Source organism: Schistocerca piceifrons, chromosome X, assembly GCF_021461385.2.
Source record: "Schistocerca piceifrons isolate TAMUIC-IGC-003096 chromosome X, iqSchPice1.1, whole genome shotgun sequence".
Taxonomy (NCBI): Eukaryota; Metazoa; Arthropoda; class Insecta; order Orthoptera; family Acrididae; genus Schistocerca; species Schistocerca piceifrons.
This window is the reverse complement of record NC_060149.1, coordinates 73,606,086-73,625,466: the sequence shown is the minus strand read 5'-3', so window position 1 is coordinate 73,625,466 and position 19,381 is coordinate 73,606,086. Positions and strand designations below refer to the sequence as shown.

At 41.0% G+C, this 19,381-nt stretch overlaps 1 protein-coding gene across 2 annotated transcripts; it reads right to left on the bottom strand.

Annotated features, from left to right (window-relative positions):
• Nucleotides 1-5,875: 5,875 nt before the first annotated feature.
• On the bottom strand, nucleotides 5,876-18,556 carry LOC124721688 (biogenesis of lysosome-related organelles complex 1 subunit 6-like). 2 transcript variants are annotated; one of them, XM_047246765.1, is made up of 5 exons: nucleotides 18,396-18,556; nucleotides 18,223-18,327; nucleotides 17,890-17,977; nucleotides 17,436-17,522; nucleotides 5,876-6,725 (listed from the first exon to the last, which is right to left on the bottom strand). In XM_047246765.1, exons 1-5 carry the CDS (start codon nucleotides 18,434-18,436, stop codon nucleotides 6,597-6,599), a joined length of 450 nt encoding a protein of 149 aa, XP_047102721.1. In that variant the 5' UTR covers nucleotides 18,437-18,556; the 3' UTR covers nucleotides 5,876-6,596. The 2 variants fall into 2 exon arrangements, with proteins under 2 accessions (XP_047102721.1, XP_047102722.1); XM_047246766.1 differs by having other exon boundaries at nucleotides 18,223-18,324.
• Nucleotides 18,557-19,381: the final 825 nt, after the last annotated feature.

Genomic DNA, 19,381 nt, shown 5'->3' with positions numbered 1-19,381 from the left:
TTTCCTTTTGCTGTCTTCTGTTGCAAGATCAAACTCGTTGATGAGTGACTGAATAGAAGTATTTGATCAGTTTCGTGAAACAATACAGTCTCCTGAAACTTTTAACACCGAAGCACACAGTTACGCAGAATGCCTCTCATTCAGCATCTACCACTAGAGTTGCTTAGCATCTATGTGATGCTTGGTATGTGAACCTGGACCAAAATGCGCTATTGTTCTTTGTATCTGCTCTATTTCGCTACCAATCCTACTGGGTACAAATCCCAGGCCAATCAACAGTATTCGAGTAATGGTCAGACATTGTAAACTACCGTATTTACTCGAATCTAAGCCGCCCCTGAAAAATGAGACTGGAAATCAAGGAAAAAAAATTTTCTTGAATCTAAGCCGCACCTGAAATTTGAGACTCGAAATTCAAGGGGAGAGAAAAGTTTTAGGCCGCACCTCCAAATCGAAACAAAGTTGGTCCATTGTAATGTGAGACACAATTTAGGTCGAATGAATGACGATACAGCTACAGTAGTTTGGTTCGAGTCGTAAGCTTAGCAGTTAAGCTTTACCAGGTAGCCATTGCTATGCGTCAGGTGCTCTGTCCGTATTTATATGGGTACCCTTCCTTTTTCACGTGCCTCGTCTGGTTTGAATTGATTGCTTATTTTTCTTTGATCTGATATGTACTATTCTCTTTGTTATAGGTGTTTACGTCACTCTTAGCTGAAAATGCATTACTGTACTGTGTCGTGCATTGTTTGTTGCATTCTTATCATGAGTGTTTACGGCCTGACGGCGCTCGCGGCATGGCTTGCTTTTGTGCGCGCTACCGCCGCTTACAATTTTAAAAAAGAGAGAGGAATCATCTCATTAGCGAAACAATGGCAAGAGACTTATTTGTTGTTACTTACACTGCTGCTTTCTTTGATAATGATCAAGAAGAACCAAATAATAGACTGCATATGATAGCTGTTCTGAATGAGAGCGTAGCGAAAATTTTTCTCCGTTTGAAAATCTTTGCAGACACCTCTTTACTACATTACATTCTGCACAGAAATTAGTCATCTTAGATTTAAAAATCTAGTCAATTGTCGTGCTTCATTTCTGACTATCACTATTAGGCATAAGAATAATACGAATAGAAACATGACATGATATGTATATTCTTCCGCGTTTGCTGTTGTCTCACTCTAGTTTCGTAATTTATTAGGCAGGTGGGATTTAAATGAGATAGCAGCAAACATGAAAGAATACAAGGCAAAATGTTTATATTCGTATTATTCTTATGGTGAAGTGAATACTGCATGTGATTCACAATTCATAAAAGTTTCTATTAGCAACCATCTCTTCTCACAGGTAGGAAAAAATTCAGAACGTATAGTTGGCAATATTGACAACATCCCAACAGTCTTGCCAGTCGGGTTTTCGTAGTACATTGAAATGCTGCTACATTCGAAGATGAACAATACGGAAACTCGGGGCAGAGAAAAAAGCTCGTCTTACACCTTTCTTTCTTTCTTTCGTGTAGAGCTACATATATTCGACGGCAGAAGTTAGTTGTGGCGGCACCTACCAACATTTTTCAGAACTTCTGTTTACTTTGCACTCGATTCTAAGCCGCAGGCGGTTTTTTGGATTACAAAAAGCAGAAAAAAGTGCGGCTTAGATTCGAGTAAATACGGTACTTCCTTTGTGGATGGACTACACTACCTGATGATTCTTCCAATGAATCTGTGAGGCCTCTGCCTTTTGTGCTATTAGTTTTATATGGTCGTCCAATTTAAATCGCTCTCTATGCATACTTCTAGATATTTTATAGATGCGACTACTTCTAGCGATTATTCTGCAATCATGCTGCCATAGTTGAGATGTCATTCAGGCAATAAGAATATCTCCTGCAGTTTGGAAATGTGCTTGAATTCACTGACTATTCAAAAAAGTAACAAAACAACAACTATTGAATCTCCCTTCTGCAAGTTACGTACAAAATCCTGTCAGCATGCTCCAAAGAGTTTAGGAGCATTTAGATAACAAAATTGGCAAATATCCATCTGGCTTACACACTGGTACCTATAGACCAAACATTTGAATTAAAATACGAAGTGCTAACGAACAGCTTGATCTGACAGTCCTTGGTGGATTTCAAGAAGGCGTATGATTCAGTCAATCGGCATTCACTTTTGTTATCCTCGAAGAACAAGGCCTCAACTTGAAAACACTAAATATCGTCAAACAATAGGAAGTACAGGTTGGAATAACAACATTATTATGAAAAGGATAGGTTCCTACTCACCATAAAGATGACACATTGAGTTACAGACAGACACAACGAAAAGACTGTTTCATATTGGTGAGCTTGTGGCCCAAGCCTTTCAGAAATGAAACATAAATGCAAGCAGGCGCACGCCCCTTTATCCAGAGCGGTCATGTGTGTGACGTGTGCCCGCGAGCGTGCGTGGGTTTTTTTTTCTGAAGGAGGTTTTGTCCAATAGCTCAGTGTGCAACAGTCTTTTCATTGTACCAGTCTGCAACTGAATATGTCATCTTTACAATGAGTAGGAATCTAAATATTATCAAAGAAAGTCACCAACACAACCTCCAAAGTATAGTTCATGGATGAGGTGTAGGAACCTTTTTTGCAGGGCAACAGTCTGTTTTTCCAATAAGAAGTCAGGAGGGAGACATAAGACTTTGAAGACATAAAAGTGATATCATCCAAATTTCTTGCCTAGCTTTCACAGATGATCTGGCAGTACTAGCAGATGATGACAGCAATTAAGCAGATAGAAACTCTCAAGGAATGCACTGAAAGAGTTGACCTCCAGATATCCCAGCAAAACACAAAAGTACACCTGCTCAAAATGCCCTATTCAAAAGCTGACATTAAAATATGGAAAAATGGAGTGTTCCATACTTGAAGTAATTAGGCAAAATTCCTGAAACTACAGGGGAAGAGGAATTATCAAGGAAAATTCAGATGCAAAAAAGTACACCCATACACACAAAAATCAGGCAGTAAAACACAGTTATCAAGCTGGAAGTCATGTACATTAGCAAGATGCTTACACTTCTCAGAGTACGTGATCTAAAGGGTATTCTAAAAGAAGAACACAAAATTCTGAGAAAAATACTCAGTCCAAAAACAACAGGAGGTGCATACAGACTAAAATCCTGAAAGACTATTGAATCTCACACCAGACATATGAAAATGATGACTGAAATTTTATGGCCATGTCTAAAGACTAAAGACAACAAGACTTACTCACAAAATTGCAACATACCTAGATCAACTCAAAACCATAACCTGGATCTAGCAGGTCGAGAGAGATTTAGACAGGCTCATATAAGTCCATCACACATTTTCAACAGAAGCTTATACAGACAAAAATTAATAAATGGTAAGTAATGCTGGGGAATGAAGTAGCCACCAGACTGGGGACAAAGTAGACTAAAAAAAGACTAAACAGGGAAAAAATTAGAGCTGCTTGGAAACTAAAGACTGCAACATAACAGCTCTGCATTATCCTTAGGATCCAGTTGCACCAGATAATTTATCTATAACTTGGACCATACATTGAGAGAACTTCTACAGTATAGTACATAAGGTAAATGAAAGAAATAGTGCAATGAGACAAACAGAAATGGCACTTCTATTAAAGACAGTAATTACACTTAAGTCACCATGATTCATGAGATGGTCCCTGGACGTTACAAATGGTGGGACATGGTTCTTAATAAGGTGTGTGCTCCCATGCTGGCCACAATATTGGCAAAGAGTTCTTGTGGTAGCATGTTCCATCCCTCCATCAGTGTGATCAACAACTGCTGGATGGTTGTTGGTGCATGTATACGTCCTGCATTACACCTCTCCCAAAGCATCCCACATATGCTTGATGGGATCCAAGTTGCGGGATCAGGCAGGTCAGTCCATTCCCTGAATATCCTCATTCCAACAGCTCCTCAACCTCTGCTGTTCAATGCAATCACACATTGTCATCCATAAAAATGAAGTCAGTACCAAATGCACCCCTGAAAAGATGCACGTGGGAAGGAGTGCATGTTGATCAGTGAGTGAGCCGAGTGTATAGTCTTCTAAGATTTGGAGATCAGTATGCCCATGCAACAATATGCCTACCCACAGCATAACGCCTGGACAACCAAAACAATCATGTTCGACGATGCTAGATGTACCCTCATATGGCAAGAGGAACAATCTTCTCCAACTTTCCAGGTAAAAAATGTATTTCATAAGAAAAATTCAGGTTATTTTGAGGTGATCCTCTTGTGGGTACAGTTTTTGAGATTCTTAAAAGATGTGAAGTACTGTTGAGAAAGGCTAGGCTGCATGGACTGAAAAAAAACTGTACTGAAAGCGGTTGTATCTGTTGAATAGGGCAGGTGGGGTAAGAAGTCCCTTCAAAGTTTTGTTCAGTCAGTTTGCAATGTGCAGTTTGGCACTGTCATTAAGCATATTGCAAGTGTTTATCTTCAAGTGTGTGATCCAAAGTGAGCAACTGTGTACCTTTTGACAAGGTTGCAGCAGCTCATGGTACACCACAAACCACGATACAGTGTCACTCACCCCAAAATCATTAGCTTTGAATCATCAAAACCAACCTCTACTCATGGCTTCCCCAACAGACAATGCTCTCCGCACACTTCCACTAACAAATGGTGACTTCCTGCAAATGTTTTGTAGGTACAAAACCAAACATGTTCAAGGCACTAACATAGGTATGTATCTTTCACTCTGCTCTGAAAGCCTAATGTTTCTACTATTAAATAGGTCTCGTGTTGCTCTCTGTTATGCAGCACTAGTAGAAGTACTGCCCATAAACAGTGAGAATTAATTCATGCTCTCAAAACATCAGAATTTGCAACTACATACCACCATCATCAAATAGTAACATCATCAAATATAAAAAAAAAATTGCAAAAAATTTTCCACCTATGACAATATGTTAAGAGGGAAAACTTCAGTTTGTGACAGCATGTGTTCTATCACTTTTTTTATCTCTCTTATTGGGTACCGAAAGGGGGCGATATGGGTAAATTTTCTTGTTAACAGTGAGCAGGTGTAATTCAGCAGAAAATACAGATTAATAAAATTGTTGTGGCATCACATACTGTTATGTCTATTTACCAAACAAATGCATTTTTTCATATACGATATAATGTACTTACACTGTTTGCTAGTAGCTAATAGTTACCCTTCCTGTTACATTTATGCAAATGTCTGCCAATTCAGAATCATAATTTTCATGATTATTCACCAGTGTATACTTCAAGGTAAGTGCATTGAAACCCCTCCTCCTCCTCCACCACACACACACACACACACACACACACACACTAACTTTTGCTGTTGAAATGTGAGCAAATCTGTACGTCAACTGACAAGACTCATTGTTTCCTCTAATAGCTTACTGTGTTATCTTCATTACTGGAATTCATACATGTATACATTGCTGCATTCCCAAATTCTTGAGCAAAATCTTTCTGACCAAGAGCATTATTTATTGCAGTATGTCCACAGACAGACAATTACCGAAATGCCGAAGCACTGTATGCCCCAATCTTCCTTCATTTCCAACGTAACGAAAAGCTGATAACTTCGAGAACTGTCCAATGTTTGAAGTAGATTCACGCCCTGAATATGAAAAATGGGCAATGTACTTTGGGATTTAATCCAGACAGTGTTGAGTCCAATTCATCATATGAATCCAACAAGTTCTAACAGGAAGGCAGCACAAATGTCTTAGATTTTTTCATCAGATCTTTAAAATGGCATAGCAAACAGTTAATTGCTTGTAGAAAATTCTGCAAATACCATATAAAAAAGTTCCAGTTACAAATGCAGAGAAGGGTTCAAGAAAATGTGACATTTCTCTTTCACAGTAACAGTTTATTTTGTAGCATAAGCAACAATTTCTAACACTCCACCCAGTGAAGTGTTACTGAGCAATTCTGTGAAATATCAGATCAGGCACTAATAATTACAGGTAGCTGGGTTTAATTTGACATATTAAATAGAGGCATAAAATATACTCTGAAAAACAGTCATCAAGATAACAATATCTTAATTTTATTGGTGATTTAAATAAGAGATCCATAAATAATCTATGTTGGAAATCAGTGTTCCACCAGTGAAGGATTCAAGTACTTTCTGTAACACCAAAAATTAATCTAGTGTACCAGCACTATTCTTTATCTTCCCCTTAACAACTTCAAGGAGCTGGCACTGTGAAAACCCTACCACCTACACCTGAGTAAATGTTGAGAGTTCCAATTAATCCTTTATGTTCATACGGGCCATTTCAGTTGTGCTGTTTCCCTTTGCTAAAGAGCCAAGAAATACCTTGGCAACCATTGCTGTTGGTCTTGGCAGTTATACGAATTGGTTTCATGACATCACAGCATAAAAAAGCCAGTTTTTATGTCCAAAGTTTAGTAGCTATGGCCTATTGCAGGTAGAAAATTATTTCACCACATCTTGTTTATAACTTCCAGACCATCCAGCAACTCTGCATTTTTAAAATCTTGCTTTCTCATTCGTAAGATTTCTCTCAGCACACTGGAATAGTTTCTACAATGTCTGGCAAATGTCAATTCTTTTTCTGTGCAGCAAGTGGCTTTGCAATTAACTCTTGTTCTCGCTGTATTTGTAGTTCTCGTTGATGCTGGCGTTGCAAGGCTTCCTTCTGTTTTATCTGCTGAAGCTTCATGGCTCTTTTCTGGAACAATTACAGTTTTAAATAAAATAACCACAAACATTTGAAAGTAGTCAATAATAAGTAACAAGACTTGACAACAGTGTTCTGATGTAAGTGAGCAAGTTCATAAAAATATACAATTGCTAACTCACTGATACAAATGAAAGGTTTTACATTTTCTTTTTGTCATGCAATGCTATGAGAGATGTCTGGATTATACACATCACTGGTATGTATACAGTTCATAATCTGTATGGTGTCTGTAATGGATATTTCATGACAATCACATATACTGTAGCAATAAAGAAAGGAAAGATGATTAGGGTGTAATATCCTATCCACAGTATTGAGCACAATCTCAAATGGGGGAGGAGGGTGGGGGCAGGAAATAAGACATGTCTTTTTCAATGGAGCCATCAATTTACAGAAATCAACAAAGCCAACATTGGGATCGCAAGGTGGGTATTTAAAACCCACTCCCCCTGAATCCAGTGTGTTGCCCATCATGTCACCTCCGTCAGTGAACAGCAATGAGCCTTAACTGGAAAGTGCAGATCAGGTACAGGCATCAGCAACTTAACATTTGTTCATAGTGATGGGTTAGCAAAATCATAAGCCACTTACGAAGTCAAGGAGCCTTTTAAGGCATGACAATTTCTGATGAAAGTGTGATGGGTTTAGAGGTTTTGGGGGACAAAACTACACTGGTCATAGGTCTCTCCACAATGGACATGTCAAGGAATGGGAGAAAGCCATTAAATTTTAAATCGCAAACAAATGGGTGTAAAAAAGAAATTGGCACAGGCCAGCCATAAGAAGTGTTATGAATAAATTATTAAGAGTGTCAGGTGGGTGAAAGATAATAGGGTAGGGTTGACAGCAGCAGGGAGTGATTTAAGGCCCACTGTGTCATGTCATACGGCGGAAGGCACACTGCATCACCGCCCAGCCATTGTACTAAGTCAGTGGAGGCAACATATCGACTACCTAATAAAAGAAACACAAACATTTTTAAGAAGAAATTAAGACTCATGGTATGCTAACACTGAGTTAGGATGTCAGAGGTTCCCTCCATCTGGGGACAGCTAGAGATGAGATCCGCCCCGCCCCCCCCCCCCCCCCCCCGAGATAAAAAATGCACTGGTAGGCAACCCTCCACCCCTGTCTGACACCCAGAAGAATTATAGTAATGAAGGTTTCGGAAAAAGTATACAGTCCACTCTAACAGATAAAACTTATAACTTGCTTTGTCACCTGGCTATTATCAACCAGATAATTGTATTCAGTATTTGTTCACTTATAAAGTGAATTTGATTCAGAGTACAAATGGATTAATGCAAGCTGCAGTGTAAACATGGTAGATGTCCATAAAAAGCGAATGTATGCAGTATACATTTCCATGGTTGGCTGCACGATGGAATCAACTGCCTGCTCAACACTCCCTCACTGCAGTCAACGTAGTTCTCAGCCAAGTAATGTCATTGTTCCCCTTCCAACGTTCCATAGTGCTGTCCTTGAGCAACAGTGAAATATGGATGGCAATATCTTATAGCGTGCAGGTCCTATATAACAGCAGCAAATAATACATAAATAAAAGATAACAATTATGATTCAGTCCATTTCTTGAACTTTCGCTCATCCTGCAATCTAGTGATGTCTATTGGTACTATCACAACAATAGATCTTTCCCCTGTAATTTATTCTTGCAATTACAATTGCAGTCTGTTTAATGTAATTTACTTCATGTGTTAAGACATTTAATTGTGGATTAATTTACTTTCTCATTTCACCTAACAGCCATCATCTTGTTCTAAAGCTGACCAATAGTTGTTAATGTTTTTCAAAAAAAGGTTCAAATGTGTGTGAATTCTAAGGGACCAAACTGCTTAGGTCATCAGTCCCTAGACTTTCACACTACTTAAACTAACTTATGCTAAGAACAACACACACACCCATGCCCGAGGGAGAACTCAAACCTCCGGCAGGAGGGGCCGCGCAGTCTGTGACGTGACGCCTCAAACTGTGCGGCCTAATGTTTTTCCCTGGTATCTAGTACGTGAACAGCGACCAAATTTCTCATTTGCAGCCCACTTAGTAAATCATTACAATCTCTCTTAACCAAGTAAAATATTGACTTGGGTTCAGAATCAAGTAATGCTTTTGAAGAACAAGATTTTCACCTCTGAATGTTATCTTAAAGAGTAACCTAAAACACAACAAAAGTTTGTAAGTTGATAGAATTTAATGTTATTTCCTCCCGCGTTTCACAAGTCAATTTTTAAGAAGAGTATTAGGTTGCTCTAGTGGCTAGTTCATAGTTTCTCATGTATCTGTTGCACTAGCACAAAGACTTAAATGTCACATGGTTCTTCGAGCTAGGTCGATACTGTGTTGAGCATATCGGGAAATCTCGAACCTATTGAAACACAAGTTTCCTTGTTGCTTACATGTGATCCTCATTCCTGGTCGGCGATGGCTAAAAAGACAGTGCCCCATCCGGAGTCTAGTTAAAATTACCTCCTCCTGACGATGAGGTCGGGAGGAAGAGGTCCAAGCACCAGGGAAGAGGTTTCACATCCCATAATTTATTATTGGGAAGTGTCGACCAATGTGCGTGCCATAAAAGAGCAACACAACGACACAAAACACTCTGTGTATTGGTTAAGGGAACCATGCGAACAGTGGGCCGAGAGAGACAGACGCAGTCTTGGCCTATATTGGCTGCCTCGTTTTCGCGGATAACAACATGCCCTGGGATCCAGAGGAATGCCACAGACGCCCCCCAAGTGGAGCAAGTGGAGGCAGTCCTGAATCCGGTGGAGCAAAAGGTGGGCAGGATGAAGAGCTTGGAGGCTGAGGAGAGAGATGAGTGAATCCGAGTGTATAATATTCTGTATCCGCTTATGGTGATGGATGTACTATACACCTGGAGAACAGCGTAAAGCTCCGCAGTAAAAACCGAACACTGGTCGGGAAGCCGAAATCTATTAGGGGTGTCGCCAACAATATAGGCACTCCTAACACCAGATGTTGTTTCTGAGCCATCAGTGTAAATAAATGTGGCATCCTCCATTAGTGCACACAGAGCAGCAAATGCTTGATCATAAACAAGAGAAGGGGTACTATCTTTGGGAAGCTGACACAGGTCATGGAGCAGACAAGGTCCGGGGGTGCAGCCAAGGTGGTGCCATACCCCCAGTTGTCAAGAAAGTGGAAGGAAAGAGAATGCAGGAGTTGACAGAAGTGGACTCCCAGTGGTGGTAGAGAGGAAGGGCGGCCTGCATACCCTAAATCCAAGGAGGCATCGAAAAAAAGGGCATGGGCCAGATAAGCAGGCATGGAAGACAGATCACTAGTGTAACCATTCAGGAGGACAGCTCATCGATTGGACAGTGGAGATTCAGCAGTCTCAGCATAAAGGCTTTCCACGGGGCTGGTGTAAAAAGCTCCAGACACTAATTGCAATCCGAGGTCATAGACAGATTCGAGATGCCAAAGAATAGACAGCCAAGCAGAGGAGTAAACTATGCTGCCGTAGTCCAATTTCGAGTAAACTAAGGTGTGATACAGGCAGAGAAGGACCACTTGGTCCGCTCTCCAGGAGGTACCATTCAGAACATGGAGGGTGTTGAGGGATTGCAGACAGCGAGCCGAAAGATATGAAACACCAGCAAAGTTTTCTGTCAAACATAAGTCCCATGAATTTAGTAACGTCCATGAACAGAAGGTCAACAGGGCATAGATGTAGGCAAGGCAGAGGCAACTCCGTACAACATCACAAATTTACACACACAATCTTACTGGGAGAGACGTGAAAGCCAGTTTCGATACTCCATGAGTGGAGGCAATCGAGACATCCTTGAAGACGTCATTCAAGAAGGCTGGTCTGTTGAGATCGCTAAATCGTTGACAAACAGGGAGCCCAAGACATTGGGAAGGAGACAATCCATAACTGGATTTATGGTGATGGCAAACAGTACAACACTTAGCACGGAGCCCTGGAGCACCCCATTGTCTTGGAAGGAAGTAGTGTTCACCTGCACCTTAAATGTGCGTTCTGTCATAAATTCACGAATAAAAAGGAGAAGACAACCTCAAAAGCCCCAAGAGGACAGTGTGCGGAGGATGCCTGTCCTCCAACAGGTATCGTATGCTCTCTCCAGATCGAAAAATATTGGTATCGTTTGGAAATTTCCTAAGAATATTGTTCATGATATAAGTGGAGAGAGCAACAAGATGGTCAACTGCAGAACAATGCTTTCAGAAACCACATTGGGCAGGTGTTAAAATGTTTCGGGGCTCCAGCCACCAGGCTGAACGGCAATTCGCCATACGTTCCAAAACCTGACATACATTATTCGTGATTGATATGGGGCGATAGCTAGAGAGATGTTCGTCCTTCCCAGGATTCGGAACAGGAATGACAATAACTTCCCAACATTTTCTGGGAAAGGGTCAAATTCAATTATAAAGATGAAGGAGGTAACGCAGACTAAGGTATGATAAATGCAGCAACAATCGGACATGGACGCCATCCGGCCCTGGGGTGTAAGAGCAAGAAGAAGAGAATGCGTGTTGGAGTGCCCACATAGAGAAAACAGTATTACAGCTTTCGCTATTTTGAGAGGAGAAAGCAGCAGGTTGCACTTCCGCTACTCATTTCTTGGGGAGAAAGGCTGGCGGGTAATTTGAAGAGCTCAAAATCTCAGCAAAGTGTTGACCCAATGAGTTAGAAATTGTGACTGGGTCCACTAAGGTATCACGCGCGACAGTGAACACAGAGATCGGGGAGAAACTAGACATGCCAGATAACTGTCGAATTCGACTCCAAACTACTGAGGAGGGAATGAAGGTGTTAAAGGAGCTGGTAAAGAAGTCCCAGATTGCCTTCTTGCCATCGTGTTTGATGCGATGGCATCGCGCACATAACTGCTTATAGCAGATACAGTTGGCCAACGTAGGATGGTGACGGAGAACGCGAAGAGCACATCTCCGCTTGCATATTGCGGCACGATACGCCTCATTCCACCAAGCAACTGGGGGGCGCCGGGGCAAATCGGAGGTGCGAGGTACTGAACATTCCACAGCTGTAAGAATAACTTCTGTAACATGCTAGGAAAGTGACAGTCATCAAATGTCGCTAGAGAGGAGAAAAGTGTCCAATCGGCTTGGGTGCATACATGGCAGTTGTGGCTGTAATCGAAGGTCACATGGAAAATGGTCACTCGAGTGTGTATCAGCAAGAGCAAACCATTCAAAGCGCAGAGCTAGCTGAACAGTACCAACAGAAAGGTCCAAATGAGAGAAATTTGTTGTAGAGGCAGACAAAAATGTAGGTTCCCCAGTGTTGAGGCAAATAATATCTGCTTGGTGGAAGATGTCAATCAATAGAGAGCCTCGCGGACAGGGATGCGGAGATCCTGGTGGGCATTGAAGTCCCCAGTCAGCAAATAGGGGGACGGGACCTGACTAAGGAGATGTAAGATATCAGCTCTTGCCATCACTGTGGATGATGGAATTTATATGGTACAAAGAGAGAAGGTGTATCCAGAAAGTGAATGAACTGTCCCCTGTGTGCTGGAGAGCCATCAACAGAAGGGAGATCAAACTAGACTGACTGGAAATGAGGGAAAACAAGCGACTGTGGGGATGCAGCTTTGTTTCCTGAAGACAGAAGATGACTGGGGAGTAGGATCGTAAGAGGATACACAGTTCATCCCGATTGGCTCGAATGCCGCAGATATTCCAATTGCTAATTGCCATAGGATGGACAGAAAAGGGAAGAATCTTACCACAGTTGCTGTCAACTCAACAACCACTGACAGCCGCCGGACGACAGTGTGGAACGGCATTAGGCCAAAGGCAGAAGATCCTGATCCATACGTTGTTTGGTTTGAGGGCAGCTCCTGCCCCCCCCCCCCTCTCCCCCCAACCGGCTGGTTGATTGGCCACCATAGGTGCGACTCGGCGACACGGAAGACGGCCGAGAGCAGTTACTGCTGGGTGGCACTGTAAATGAGACATGCCATGGCGGAGAAGGATAGGAACTTTGTTTCTTAAGAGCCTTCTTGGAAAGAGGGCGTTGAGATGAGGGAGGAATCTATGTTTGTGAAGTTGGGGTACATAAAAAATCTTTGCGAGTAGGCTCTTTTTTTGGAAGTCTGGGTGTCCAATTTTGGGGCTCGTGATTTAGCAGGAGCCGATAAAGAGTGAACCGTAGCGCGAGCAGGTGATAGTGGGGAGGTTAGCACTAAAGGTGAGATCTCTGAGTGGCTGCCTCCTTAGTAGGCCGAGGAGATGCAAGGACAGTGCTATATTTACCTGCTGGGGGCACAGTGGGCTTTCGACTGGCGAATAACTTACGAGTAGCAAACAGACGGGTTGGTACCAAGTCCTTGTCAACCCTTTTCATGGCTCGATGTACAGCTGTTACGCCCTGGTCAGACTGGTAGTTTTGAATTTCCTTGTTGGACAATCTGTTGAATGAGCATGTATAAACCACCCCGCGTTATGAATTTAAAGTGCGGTGTACTTCCACCCGGACAGGTAAGGTGTGTTTTTAGCAGTGGAGTTCGCAGCAATTTTTGTGTCTGGAGGACACTGACTGTTTCTAACAACAAGGTGCCATTTTGTAATCAGGAACAAGACTTTACAGGACCTGCAATTGCGTCGACACCAGGTGAAGTACGTAGATGCCAGGCATAAGCGTACCGGATCACAGATATCTAGTGGGATCCGCTCCTGTAGAATGCGCATAGTCTCCTCAATAGGAATGTTAGTGAAGAGAGACTTGGTGTCAAAACTGACCATAATGTCTGATGGATGTATCTGCACAAACAGCTGTAGAGCAACTGTCTGTCCACTTCTGCACACACCAGAAGGAAAAATTGCCGATCAGAAGCCAAACGCTGACTGGCGGACAGCTACCAATCGTTGACGACATGGACATCCACGAATAGCCTCTTTCTTTCCATCTTCCCTTACGTCATGACTAGCCAATCATATTAGAGGGCCAATTAAAAGTTTTACAACAGTGACGTCAGACATCGATAGTCTGCAATAAATAGAAGCACCTATCCCCATGTAAAACCAGTCACGCCCTGAGGAAGGCCATTGCAATTAGGCTGAAACGTCGGTTTTAGTTTATTATTGTTGTTAGTTTTTAGCAATGACGCAGCATAATACCCAGAAGAATTTTAATCACTATGACACCGCCCGCGGAAGCCTACGTTCTTATAACTATTATTTCTCCTAGACTAAGACACAGTTGTTTAATTCTGTTGATAAAGTCGTTGGTGTTCTTGATATGATGCACGCAACGACCCAAATGAGGTTCAAGGAGGCTGGCCAGGTGTTTTGCCAATCTGTAAGTGGGTGACCCAATGGTGTTCACAATGGGATGAAGAGGAGAGTCCGCCTTGTGGACTTTTGGTAGTCCACAAAGTGTAGGTGGTCTTCGCGCCTCAGGGAGGAGATTCTTAATAACGCCCTCTTCCAGTGTTGACTTTTCTAGAAACTCTGATGTCTTCCTCATTATTCCTGATGTCTGGTCCCATGGCAGTTTCCGGTATGTATCCTCTTCAAGAATCAACTGAATTTTGGCATCATCATCAGCTTTATTCAGAATGACGGATGCATTGCCCGTGTCAGCTGGCAGAACCACAATGAGGGGGTCGTTGCGGAGTGAGTGAAGACCATTGACCAGGGCTGAATGCAATGGTCATTCATCGGTGTTCAGGCCCCCAGCAAAAATTCGACGAATTACTTTTCAGGAGCAGCTTGCTGTCAATTGGACAAGGAAAATGTGATTATAATTGTTGCTGGCTTCTTGGTATGTGACAGATTGGTGATTCGGGGTGAGACCCTCCCTGCAATTAGTGTAGCACAGTGGTTGTACACAGGGAACATACCTACGTGTAGTCGGTCTGCAATCACCACAGATGGGTTTATTTTTAACCCTAGATAACGATCCAAATTTCATATAGCTGAAGTATCTGACGAGTGGTGACACACAAGGTTTTACATCGCACCACTAAACCATAATATTATCCTGTAATAACCCACTCAAAACCCAAAATAAATGCTCCAGTGTCTACTTCATTATCTTCAGGCTCTTATGGTTCCAAATTAGTATGTAATTCCTCATTGGTTTGCAGTATAAGGTCTCTGTGGAAGTTTATACCCCTGATCATATTCAGTTCCTGTGAGAGATAATTTAGACAGGGATGCTGTACTGCATTTTTAAAATCAAGGTAACTTCACCGTACTTGTCTCCAATTTCCTCTACAGAACATAATTGTTTGATATTTAAGAATGATTCACCATAATTCCTGGTACAGACTGTAAGTGAGGTACATGTATCTCTCCTTGTCTGACAGGTTTGTTTTCATCTCAATTTGTACTTAACAAAGGAAACATATTAGAGTTGTATCCTACCACGTTAAAAGTGAGTCAATCACTCTGATGAGACTACTGGAGCCACACAGCCACAAGCATGATTCAACTACTCCTCAGCCTCTATGGGGCAAAAAGAATGCACACACCAACAGTGCATTCTCTGTGTAGTCAATGGGCTACCACCGTACAGATATGTAATAACCCTCTGCATAGACTGGCAACCATACTAGGTATTGTGTGATGTTTTTGCACAGCCCATACTGATGAAAAAGTTTTAAAATAAAGTGGAGGTCAAACTGTGTAATGGGGATCTTTTGTAAATAAACTGAAAGGATGTAGGTTTTAATAAAAATAGGTACAAGTGAGTAACCCAATGCAGACCCCAGAGGTATGGTCAATTCAACATCAAATACAGCATCTATTGAAGTGAAAACATATCGAATAAAATTGTGAGACAAGAAGAGAAGAAATACTGCAATGGCTCAGTGTCCCATGTTGCCCATACGCATACTTCTTGAGTTGTGAGCCAAGGGTGAGGCGGGCAATGCTAAGGGGACGGGACGTGAACTTTGTCATCTCACTTCACTTGACTGCAACTCAATACTTTTTAGGAATACCCAACAATGTAACTTTTTAGGAAGGTAAAGAGCACCAACCAAGCCACGCGCTGCCTCCATTAGCACTGTCTGTCCTGCTATTTCAGGTTGATATCATTTCATGAAATTCCCTTTCATTCTTAAACAACTCACAATATGGGATGAATAGCATTAATAATTCTCAACAATAATAAGGAAAAATTTCACATGAACACAAAACCAATTTCAGAAAGAACAAATTGATGCCTATATAATGAAAGAACAAGGCCATTGACACCCAAAATTATGTAACTGACATATTTAACTGTTCACTGGCGAAAATGAGTGCGACTGGCTACCTGGTAACAAATTCTCAATCCCAGTATTCTGTGGAGCAGCATAGGTGACAGACACTATTATCCAGTTGTTCCTTAAATTCGAGAACAGGTACTGAGCAAGAACTTTATAGTTCCTTTTTATTATAAAATAGTCTAATGAGTGTCACAGTGATAATGCCAACCCAGAAACACACACACACTTAAAGGAAGGAAGAGCAGAGTAATGTTTAGCTGACAATGAGGTCGTTAAGAGTTGGACCATAAATCTGGATTGGGGAAGGATGGGAGAGACAGATTGGCCATGCCCCTTCAATGGAACCATCCCTGCATTTGTAATTAATGAAAAGTTCAATGGTGACAGAGCACCTGCTCAGACAGGATAAGGGTGTGAAAGGTAATTGCCTATGTCCTCCTCGAAGAGGCCATCCTGGCATTTATCTTGATCTATTAAGGGAACCTATGATAAATTTAATTTTGGATGGCTGTAAATGGGATTTCAACCCTGCTCTTCTCAAACTGAGTTAGAGTTACTGCAGTACAAGGAATTATTGGTTTCACAAGTTCTTATTTCTGTACTTTGAAGGTTAGTGGACCCTTTAAGATTCATAATTTAAAATCCATAGTTCTACGATTGTAATCTGGCTTCAAGTCTTAGCAGTGACTGTTCTTAAATAGCACCGCTAACACATGGTTGCTTAAACAAAATTATGACTGGTGCCTCTGCAACACTGTGCTGTATTTAACATTGGTATGTACTCCACTTGACAGCAACAGATACTGTGAGAGGCTGCCGCCACGTAGGCATTACTGCTCACCCGACACCTTTCAGTTCCTAGCAGCAGCCTCCAGATGTCGCTCACAAACAGACCATTTTCTGCTTCAGCGGCACTTCTACCTGTGTATCATACTCGTCCTCCGAGTGTCTACAGCTGCCAGCTGTTAACTGTGGACTACATTCCTTCCACCATGTACTGGCAGACATGGAAATTCTTCTGCCAACAGGCACAAAAACAACAACGTATTACAGGCATTCGCACAGTTACGATTTATCAGTTAAGACAGTTCAGTGCCTCCTCCCAGTTCAGTAAAGTACACTGAAGATTACCTTCTGACTTAAAAGTTGCTATTTAATGAGAACTAGGATCTGGACAGTAACATTCTATTACAACATTTAACTACAAACATCCTGTTACATGTTGTCACAGTGTTCAGTAAAGCATCTAACTCAGCCCAATGAACAATGCCACTTTAGCTAACACATTCTTACACAATCTTGATGTATGTGTGTCTCATTCAATTTTTTCAGACATCATGAAACTTCTGAACACACAAATTACACCACAGAATACGCTCCAAAGTGTGAACAGTAAAATAATGGTAGTATGAAATAACTAAACAGGTAAACTGAAGTTTATACTCACTTTAAGTTTCAAACTCTTTTCATGTAATTGCGACATATCCTTTTTAATCGTAGTAAGCTTTGTATGATACTGTTTCACCATGGTGCACTGTTAATTGAAAGAAATTACAAACGTTACAATAATAAGATTGGGAAAATGTCTACATGTAACAGCTCAATTCATTTAGCATCACACATACAAAAATTAAAAAAAAACTAGTCAAAGACAAAATAGGTAGGTCTAATGCCTTATTCACAGGTTGTTAACAGTTCAATTTCTAACAACTAGTAGCACAATGACAGGTCTTTCAAGATGGAAAACATTACTATCTCTTATTAATGTTATGGAATGGGGAAAGTCTTAGCGGTTACCATTTTCTTTGTAACAGTGAATTGCAATCTATGTTATCAAACTAATGAACTGAGGGGTCATGCATCGCAAGTTAAAAATACATTAGCACATTTATTATTATTACCATTTCTTGCAGATCGTTCGTGCACTGCATTTTATTTAGCTTTTCATTTTCGTCCTGCAGTTGAGTGATAACGGACATCTGCTTTTTTCTGAAATAATGAGAAATTTGTAAAACGATGAATTACAAAATAAGAAGTTAAATGAATAGTTGGCAGTGAAGATCTTACAAGACTTGGCTGCCGCCTATTGACGCCTAGCAGGTATGAAACAATGGTGCTTATAACAAGTTAACTGTTATACAAATAAGTGGATTATACTGTATTTAAATAACTAATAACTTCATTCTATTACATATACACACAACTGAACTAATTATTCTATAAATGAAACTCACGTCAACTCATCAAGTTGCCCTTTCGCTTTCACAAGATCCGATTCATACAAAGACAACAGTCCCACTGTTAGCTTGTTAATTCCATCACCATCTACAAAGTTCCTGCTAAAAGTACAATTCATTATTACCCATACTCTTCAGAAACCCAGTAAGCCTTCAAATTACTAACAGACCTCTCGACAACAGATGCTGAAACATTTTCATCATGCGACATACTCAAACGTCACTTACAACCTCTCGCAAACCGTAAACACACCCCTAACATTTCACAACAAAAACTACCACATTACCAGCTTACAAACTTCATTTAGCTCCACTGTCCAAAGAATTTAACAACAAAAAACGTACCGTTCTTGTTGATATCGACAGATATCTTCGATATACGCTGGCTTGACGTACTACATGTGAACGATTCCTAGTTGACGGAACGGTACATCATAACATTCCACACTCATAGCCATTTTTACACACGCCGGAACAATCAGTATGACAACCGACACACAGCTGTCAAATAGACGGCCGGATTTCCAGAATGAACGTTTCGTTGCACTTTAAAAACAAAGCAGTTTTATTCTCTAATATATGCATTTACACGTGTAACAAATACGCATGAGAACGATTCACTGATATCTTCCCATTTACGTAGTATCAAATGGAATTGTAACGAGAGTCGAAGGTCACTTAACACGAAAAAGGTACACGTGCAGAAGTCAAGTATATGGCAGGACATGTCATATGCACAGAGATGAGCACAATGCTAGGCTTGACACATGAAAGAACCTGTAATAATTTTTCCATTTAAATAACCGAATATTGAATTTTAACAAATGACGATAATTACCGTATACAAAAATAAAACGTTGTACAACTGTCAAGTATAGGGTAGCATGTACGTAATTGCAGCACATTAAAAACAATTTTTCCTCCCAGAAAAAATGTAAAAGATGGAAACTAGGTATTATGTATTAACTGTAACATGCACCAAGCGGTTTAGAATGTTGTTATACAGTCGCTTAAGTCATACGAATTTTATTATTTATTTAATTATATTGTTTAGACCCATAGAGGATCACATACAGCAAATTATGACCTTGTCTGTTATTTTTATTCTTCTTCCAGAATTGTTTCATCATCTCGCTATGCTTAGCCCGACGTTCAT